Genomic DNA, 9907 nt, shown 5'->3' on the forward strand with positions numbered 1-9907 from the left:
GTGATCCTGTTTTATAGTTTTCATAGTGAAATGGGAGAAAATCAGACAATAGTTACAGAGTTCATTCTACTGGCTCTTTGTCTTGGCCCAAGGATTCAGGTGCTCCTCTTTGGGCTCTTCTCCCTGTTCTATGTCCTCACCCTGCTGAGGAACGGGGTCATCCTGGGGCTCACCTCACTGGACTGCAGACTGCACACCCCCATGTCCTTCTTCCTGTCACACCTGGCCATTGCTGACATGGCCTACACCTGTAGCACAGTGCCCCAGATGCTGCTCAACCTCCTGAGTTCAGCCAAGCCCATCTCCTTTGCTGGCTGCATTACACAGACCTTTCTCTTTGTGAGTTTCACTCACACCAAGTGTCTGCTCCTGGGGGTGATGTCCTATGATCGGTGTGTGGCCATCTGCCACCCCCTCCAATATTCTGTCATTGTGAGCTGGAGAGTTGGCATCAGCCTGGTGGGGACTTCCTGGGCATGTGGCTCCCTCCTGGCCCTGGTCCATGCGGGTCTCGTCCTGAGGCTGCCCTTCTGTGGGCCTCATGAAATCAACCACTTCTGTGAAATCTTGTCTGTCCTCAAGCTGGCCTGTGCTGATACCGGGCTCAACCAACTTGTCCTCTTTGTTGCCTGCATGTTTTTCTTAGTCAGGCCCCTCTGCCTGCTGCTGGGCTCCTACACGCACATCCTGGCCACCATCCTGAGGATCCAGTCCGCTGAGGGCTACAGGAAGGCCTTGTCCACCTGCTCCTCCCACCTCTTCGTGGTCAGGCTCTTCTTTGGCAGTGCCATCGTTATGTCCATGGCCCCCAAGTCCCGCCACCCTGAGGAGCAGCAGAAGAGCCTTTCCCTGTTTCACAGTTTCTTCAACCCCATGCTGAACCTGCTCATCTACAGCCTGAGGAATGCAGAGGTCAAGGGTGCCCTGAGGAGAGTACTGTTCAAGGAGAGTCATTTCCTGTTGGAGTAACATTTGAATCACTGCCCCCGCCTGAAGAGTTTACTTGGAACTTCGGTACTGAGTATCTACCAAAGCTCATCACTCTGTGTCTCCAAGACTAAGTCATCCAAGACACTCTGTAAAGAACTCTCTTTTCCTCCCCATAAATTAGTTAGGTTTTGCTGCATTCATTATATTTAATTCTATCAACCGTATTTACTTTTTAATTTAACTACTTATTTACTTTTTCATTTAACTACTTGGTGAATTAAGATGATCCAGAGGGGGGAAAAGTTATTTTATCCACTGCTAAGGAGCCCAAAAGGTTAAAATAGACACTCTACCTCTGACTCCACTGGGTGTGTGCAATAACAGCAGAACAACAGGCGTTAGTGATATAACCACATTCATAACAATTTTTAAAAATACTGTTGCTACAGGCAGAGATGCAGAATCCATGAATAACTTTGTCCATTTTCATCCCACACTCGGATGTTTCCTCTCAATTGTAAATCCTCTTAGAAATAGTGTATTTTGTCACTCGTGTACGACTCTGCGATCCCACAGACTGTAGCCTACCACGCTCCCCCAACCATGGAATTTTCCAGGCAAGAGTACTGGGGTGGGTTGCCATTTCCTTCTCCAAGGGATCTTCCCAACCCAGGGATTGAACCCAGTTCTCCTGCATTGCATACAGACACTTTACCCTCTGAGCCACCAGGGAAGCTGTACCAAAATGCCTACTTAGGGGAAATTGATTTTGCTGATCAAATCCTGTAATCTGCCTTACAATTTCTGTGATCAGAAATTGAGTCTCATATATAGCTGGCATCCCAGGGAACTGCCCAACAAAACCCATTGTCCAGTCTCCGCTGGTCTTTTGATGGCCACTTGTTTCCAAACTCTTCTTATCTTCTCAAGGAAAAAATATCTACGATTCTCTCTGAATAGACATACACTCTTCACCAAGGAGGAGTCAGCAAGTGCTGCAGCCCAACTTTCAATTGCTGGATATAAATGGAGAGCCCTACACAGAGGCAACTGAATGGAAAAAGGGTGTAATAACAATAGTTAAAAGTATTATTAAGTACTCCATGCCACCTGCTTCACATTGATTGATACTTTATAGAGATCATCTCCTTTTATCATCATAACAAATGCATTTTTCATTATCATCCCATTTTATAGATGCAAACATTAAGGCAATGGCAAATGTGAGACTCATATCCCAACAATATGACTCCCAAGTCTTTTCTACTAACAGGACAATGTAGTACCTCACCATCAGTTATTAAATTAAGAATAAGGTGAACCTATTCCAATACAGGATATGTTGGGAAGCTTTGTGTTTCTTCTCAGCCCAATGTGTGCCACAGTGAATCTGGGAGAGCTAGGTATTATTTATTGAAGGCTTCTGGTCCTGGTCAGAGAGTTCTGTGGGCATGGTTGCTAAAGATGTTCAGAATTTTGTAGCAACACAAAGAGGATGGGAATGGAAGCTATCGAAATTAGAGGTTTGGTTTAGACTTGCATGGTGTTAAAACCCAGAACTAGGACATTCCTAGTGTCACATACACCACTCACGTGTTCATACACATGTGTGTGCATGTATGCACACATATTTACTGAGTGTTCACTATAGTGAGGTTCTGTTCTAAGCATCTTACGAGTATTACCTTTTTAAATCTTCATAGTAGACCTATGAGATAGAGACTAATCACCATTTCTTAGATGAAGAAACAGAGGCACAAAGAGATTAAGTAACTTAACTAAAGCCTAACAGCTATTAAGTACCTAGTCCAGAATCAGACCTAGGCAATCTGATTACCAAACACATAGACATACCTATATATAAAAATCAAATAGCGTATGATGTTCTGGGAGAAGAAGGAAGTGGAGGAAAAGAAAAACTTTCAATATCCAGTCAAAGATTGGCCCTGAGCTTCACTAAGAAAAAGTACTTAAGTTTGTCAAAGAAAGCAATTTCACTTTATACTGGTGTGAAAATGAGGGAGCAAGAAAGGATTGGGACTCCAAGGGTCCAGGGTAGAGGAAGAGCCTGTCAACTAGGATAGTGAAACAGAAAAGTGCAAGAAAGAGGTAACAATGAAGCTTTAAATTGATGGTTCGCCAAATTCCAGAGCATTAGAAAGAGTGCTTGTCATTTGTCCAGCATGGATACAATTTTTAGTTCCAATAATTCCTAACACAGTCTTTAAATGGTTGTTTCATTTCATGACGGATGTTGCATACTACGTTGCCATGTGCAGGAGCATATCCCCTTTAGCAGCACAGGGGACTGCTCAGCCTTGGAGGGAACAACGTGATAAGGGGTCCCAGCCAGATCTCAGATTCAGCGGCCCCTTAACGAGTCAGTTGGCAGAGGCTCCAGGGTACTGCCATCTCTCCCCTTGAACCTGTTCCTAGACAACCAAATACTAAGAAAACATGTGAGACCTTCCCTTGGGCAAAGAGATTCACATTTTGTTTTTTTATTTTCAACATTTTCTGATCTTTCACCTGGGATCTACAGAACATTTCTCAATTATATATCATCTCTTCATGTGGGGAAGGACGAGTATCAGTTTCTCTCTTTATCCTTACTGCCTTAACACTCCTAATACAGAATAAGCACTCAGCAATCATCTGCATTTCCAAATTTTCAGTGGAGCTATCTTCTGATTGCTAATCTTCCTAAAGTCTCTCTAATTGTGAGTTATAGTTACAAAGTTTAATCGTATCTGATAATTATGAAGTGCTTACTCTATGGTAAGAACTATATAAAATACTTTCAAATAATCTTTGCATCAAAATCTGTAGAGTGGGTACAATTGTTATCCTTATATAATGATGAGGAAAATGAACTTCAGGAAAGTGAATTGATTTACCCAAGGACACAAAATAAAATAAATAAATTTTATTTCCTTTAATTTTATTTATTTTAAAATTCAAGGAAATAAAATACAAGGTCAGGCAGTTTGGCTTTAAAATAATTCTAAACCACTCTGTTGTAGAGGATCTGTTGATATTCATAAACTGAATGGCTGGCATCAGTACTGTTCATAGTAGACTCTCAGTAAACTGAATGAACAAATCATAGTTCCTGTCTCCAAATTTCCACCCATACCTTACAGGCCTGGGAATGTGTTACCTTGTATCTGTTTAAGTCAAAGATCTTACTATCCCTTAGATTTATCCAGTTCTTGTTTTTAGTGTATTCTTATTTGATGAATATTAATAATCAAGAATGTAGTATTGGTCTAGGATCACAGAGAGGAAAGGAAACACATTTGGGTAGAAATTTAGCATTTACTTGGAGAAGGCAATGGCACCCCACGCCAGTACTCTTGCCTGGAGAATCCCATGGATGGAGGAGCCTCGTGGGCTACAGTCCACGGGGTCGCAAAGAGTAGGACACAACTGAGCGACTTGCCTTTGCCTTTAGCATTTACTGTAAAAACTGCTAGGACTGTTTCTTCATTTCTATCACAGGGAACAGTGGTCATTTGCTTTGCAGAGGAGCATGTCCACCTGCTGAACCTGTGATTCTGGAAGGCCAGGATGGGACTGGTGCTTGATGGAAAGGCATGGGAGGTGCTGTCCTTAAAAAACCCAGTCAAGAGGGTGGAGACTGTTATCAGTAATAGCTGCAGTAATGATAGGAACGGGAATTCACGTGTGGCGGCGGGCTCATTTGCAGCCTGAAATTGGCACCTGCAGCATATTTGGCATGTGGACTGGGGATTGCCAACCACAGACCTGTAGGATTGCTGTTTGCCACTTACTGTAAATGTAGATTATCATTGTTAATAGGGGCTGTTGAGAGAGGGCAAAAACAAATGAGCGGAGAGCTGGAATGCTGTCTGACTGGGTGAAAACACGGCTATGTTTTCCTAACCAGCAAGGGGAGTGTCTTATACTTCTTATTTCTTGACAAACTTTGAATAGCATTGGCTCATTTTGATCTTTCTTTAACCTGTGCTTCTCTTTGTTTCTAATTTTTGAAGTTTGTGTTGGGCCAAAAGTAGAGGTGGGTCCTTGAATACAGTGTGATTCAGTCAACAGAGTGCTGGCTTAGATTCAGGACATCCCAGTTCCCCCACTGACTCGCTTGTGACCTTAGAGAAGTTTTTTACTCCTCTGGCCTATAGTTTCCTCATCTATAAAATGAGAAGTTGAACTAGACAATCTTTGCAGGTCTTTCTGATTTTCTACTTCCTGTCTCTCTGTTAGTTTCCTCACGTTTCATTGGAATTTGGATGTTGAATTTTCCCAAAGGAATACAGAATGAGTTCCATGCAGAGAAAATGAAGTGGATTCTTAAGATAATTGAATATCTTGGGCTCTAAACATAGTAGGAACACAAGAGTAACGGCTGAATTAATAAATGAGTTGAACATTTTAGTGTTCCAGGAAATAGGAATTGTATAAGGCTGGCTGAAGCATAAGGTGAAATGCCCACTCTAAGAAAAGTTAAATTTTATTAGCCTTCTCAGATGTTGTTAAGAGTAATTTCACTGGATAGGTTCCGGGACCTGTAATAAACTTAAATAATGTCTAATTTTGTGTCTCTAAAATAATAATTTTAATTTGTAGTATTTATTGAGCATTATTAAGTTTCAGGTATTGTGGTGACATGTATGCATTATGTTTTTTATGGCTGAGCACCTTTGCTGTCCACCTGAAACTATCACAACAGTGTTTTTTTAATTTATGTATTTTTTAATTGAAGGATAATTCCTTTACAGAATTGTGTTGCTTTCTGCCAAACATCAACAGAGATATGTGATTATTATCTTGTCTAAGCTTCAAAACAGTTCCGAGTTTAGTACTTTTATTACAGTCATGTTTAACAAGAAGAAATGGAGGCACAGGGATGGTAAGAGTTACAGGAAAGTGTATGACACAACCTGAGTTCTAATCTAGGTCAGCCTGACACCACAACCACACCCGTAATCACTAAGCAGGCTGCCTCCCTGTAGCCTGGACTTGGGGAATCTTTCTCTACATACAGTAAACTTAGACTCAAGAAAATCACTCTGAATATTCTGAAATTCCTTTTTAAGAAAAAGATAAAGATATAGCTAACAGAGTTTCAAAATAAATATAATGAACAAAGTAGTAATATACAAATGAATTGTTTAACTGAGCAAAAATTCCTGGATACAGTAGAGACAAATGAACCACACAGAGAAGAACGAGTGAAAACCACTAATGAATATGATGAGAGATGCACAGCCTCTCTAGTGATTAGAGAAATTAATTTTAAAGCATGGGATACCATTTGTTTGCCCATCAGCTGGACAAAAAGAAAAAGATTGATACTTTATAGTGTGGCTGAGCATACAGGCAATTAGGAATTTCCCTATAGTCTTGGTGGAAGTATAAATTGATTTCATGGTTATTTGGGAATATGTCTTCCAAAATTAAAATTTGCACACCTGGTATGCAGCAATTCCAATTCTAGAAACATATCCTATAGAAATATTCATATATACATGTTAAAAACATGTATGTGTAAATTTATTTTAAATTGAAAATTTGGTAATAGCAAAATGCCACAAATAACCTTATATCCTTCAACAGTCCAGTTGTTAAACATTATATAAGCCTACATTATGGAATATTTTATAACTATTATAATAAACAAGTAGTATGGGTAAACAAGTAATATTTGGAAGATTCTCATAAGTAAGAAAAAGTCATATTGATATAGTACTTGATCATAAAAAAACACAAAGATGTCTGGGATATATGGTCAGCGTATGTTATTTCCCAGGAATAATAGGAAACGGTTTTGTTAACCATCTAGCAGCCTCTGCCACAAGTAATCAGAGGCTCTGAGTTCCTAACTCTCTGGCCCTTTAGGACATCAGGGAAATTTGAGAGACCTGCTGGTACTAAAGGCTGGAGAAGAGAGACTTGAGCCTCCTCCCAGGTCCTCAGCAGCAGCACTGCCAGTGATACAGATGGCTTTGTGTTTCATGTTATGTGAAATGCAATCCAAATAAAGCTTCAAGGCAAATCCTCTGGGCCCCACTACAGCAGACGTTCTGAATTGCTAATACTCCCCAGATCACTTCCTGAGGGCTGGTGTCAGCCTTGATCATCAAATCTTCAGATAGTAGGAAATCCCATGGATCTGAGTTCAGGTGTACCATGATAGGTTGGGGAGGGAAGGTGGAGGGGTTGCCCCATCTTTGAAGTGTTAATAAGATGCCACCCACCCTGTCAGTTCCAAAGAGGAGCTGGGAATTCCAAAATGGTAGTATTCATGGGGTCGCAAAGAGTCACACACGACTGAGCGACTGGACTGAACTGAACTGAATATACACATCAACAATTTTTAAGCTGAAAAGTACTAAACATTATTTTTAGATCTATGAAATTGAAAATCATCAGTTCCCTCCTCTCACCTTATTTCTTTTCTCTCCCCCCCCCCTTACTTTCTCTATGTACTTTTTCAGTTCAGTCACTCGGTTGTGTCCGACTCTGCGACCCCATGGACTGCAGCACACCAGGCTTCCCTGTCCATCACCAAACCCGGAGCTTGCTTAAACTCATGTCCATCAAGTCCGTGATGTCATCCAACCATCTCACCCTCTGTCGTCCCCTTCTCCTCCCGCCTTCAATCTTTCCTAGCATCAGGGTCTTTTCCGATGAGTCAATTCTTTGCATCAGGTGGCCGAAGTATTAGAGTTTCAACTTCAACATCAGTTCTTCCAATGAATATTCAGGACTGATTTCCTTTAGGATGGATTGGTTCGATCTCCTTGCAGTCCAAGGGACTCTCAAGAGTTTTCTCCAAAACCACAGTTCAAAAGCATCAATTCTTTGGCGCTCAGCTTTCTTTATAGTCCAACTCTCACATGCATACGTGACTACTGGAAAAACCATAGTTTTGACCAGACAGACCTTTGTCAGCAAAGTAATGTCTCTGCTTTAGGCATCAGTACTTTTTACCTGACCCCTTATAAAACACACAGGATTTAAAATGTGCTCTCTTTAACTAAAACCCACTATAATTCGATTCTATAAAAGATATTGGGAAAGATCCAAAGAAGATTGTCTGAGCAAAAGTTATAACTGGGCAAAGGGTTAGATTTGGGATAACCCATTAGACAGATGGAACAACAGACTGGTTCCAAATAGGAAAAGGAGTTTGTCAAGGCTGTATATTCTCACCCTGTTTATTTAACTTATATGCAGAGTACATCATGAGAAACGCTGGACTGGAAGAAACACAAACCGGAATCAAGACTGCCGGGAGAAATACCAATAACCTCAGATATATAGGTGACACCACCCTTATGGCAGAAAGTGAAGAGGAACTCAAAAGCCTCTTGATGAAAGTGAAAGAGGAGAGTGAAAAAGTTGGCTTAAAGCTCACCATTCAGAAAACGAAGATCATGGCATCCCGTCCCATCACTTCATGGGAAATAGATGGGGAAACAGCGGAAACAGTGTCAGACTTTATTTTTCTGGGCTCCAAAATCACTACAGATGGTGACTGCAGCCATGAAATTAAAAGATGCTTACTCCTTGGAAGGAAAGTTATGACCAACCTAGATAGCATATTCAAAAGCACAGACATTACTTTGCCAACAAAGGTTCGTCTAGTCAAGGCTATGGTTTTTCCTGTGGTCATGTATGGATGTGAGAGTTGGACTGTGAAGAAGGCTGAGCACTGAAGAATTGATGCTTTTGAACTGTGGTGTTGGAGAAGACTCTTGAGAGTCCCTTGGACTGCAAGGAGATCCAACCAGTCCATTCTGAAGGAGATCAGCCCTGGGATTTCTTTGGAAGGAATGATGCTAAAGCTGAAACTCCAGGACTTTGGCCACCTCATGTGAAGAGTTGACTCATTGGAAAAGACTCTGATGCTGGGAGGGATTGGGGGCAGGAGGAGAAGAGGACGACACAGGATGAGATGGCTGGATGGCATCCCTGACTCGATGGACATGAGTCTGAGTGAACTCCGGGAGTTGGTGATGGACAGGGAGGCCTGGCGTGCTGCGATTCATGGGGTGGCAAAGAGTCAGACAGGACTGAGCAACTGATCTGATCTGATTAGACAGATAAATGATACTTTCTTCCCAGAAGGCAGGATATAATAGGAGATTGGACACTCATGCTTGAAGATGGTGGAGAGAGTGGAGAAGTCTGCATTTCCAGTTATCCAAAATGCTTTTCCCATGTTGTTTGTATTGAACTGGAAGAGCAGAAAGGAACTAGAGAGTGAAGTTGGTAAAAAGTCAAGATGCTAAATGATTGAATCTTCCAGTGTGCAGTAGTCGTCCAGTACTCCATGCCTGGATCCTTCTCCATGGAACTCAGCAGAACAAATATTAGCGTATGTGCAGTGGGAATCTTTCTGTGGGCTGCAGCAATGCTACTGATAGAGTAATATGGACTTCCTGAGCTATTTTTCCTTTTATGAAGCCAAGGCCTACCCAGTAGGATTTTAGAGGCAACCTAGGCTTACAATGATCTCTTCCTCTTGCCTTCAGATACCCAGAATTTCTTTACCAAGACTGTCCTTTGTTTCACAATCACAAATAAGCATGCAGATGCATATATTCATGCTAGGTTGTAAATAGTAGGTATTAGGGAATCTGTTTTGATAAGAGTTACAGTCCTGGATACCTAGAGACTGACACTCCTCTTGCCAATTTCACCTATTTTGATCCTCACCTCTTCTGAAACCAGTGGCCACAGGAGATTTTCAGCTACCATCTAAGTCCAGCCTAGACAGCATATTAAAAAGCAGAGACATTACTTTGCCAACAAAGGTCCATCTAGTCAAAGCTATGGTTTTTCCAGTGGTCATGTATGGATGTGAGCATTGGACTATAAAGAAAGCTGAGCGCCAAAGAATTGATGGTTTTGAACTGTGGTATTTGAGGAGACTCTTGAGAGTCCCTTGGACTGCAAGAAGATCCAACCAGCCCATCCTAAAGGAAATCAG

The 9907-nt window shown here is 41.5% G+C and overlaps 1 protein-coding gene across 1 annotated transcript; it reads left to right on the forward strand.

Moving 5' to 3' along the window:
• The first annotated feature begins 30 nt into the window (after positions 1–30).
• On the forward strand, positions 31–969 carry LOC102275825 (olfactory receptor 2A1/2A42). Its single transcript, XM_005902262.2, has one exon. The coding sequence runs from the start codon at positions 31–33 to the stop codon at positions 967–969; it is 939 nt and encodes a 312-aa protein (XP_005902324.2).
• Positions 970–9907: the final 8938 nt, after the last annotated feature.

The sequence above is a fragment of the Bos mutus genome, chromosome 4, assembly GCF_027580195.1.
Source record: "Bos mutus isolate GX-2022 chromosome 4, NWIPB_WYAK_1.1, whole genome shotgun sequence".
In the NCBI taxonomy this organism is placed as follows: domain Eukaryota; kingdom Metazoa; phylum Chordata; class Mammalia; order Artiodactyla; family Bovidae; genus Bos; species Bos mutus.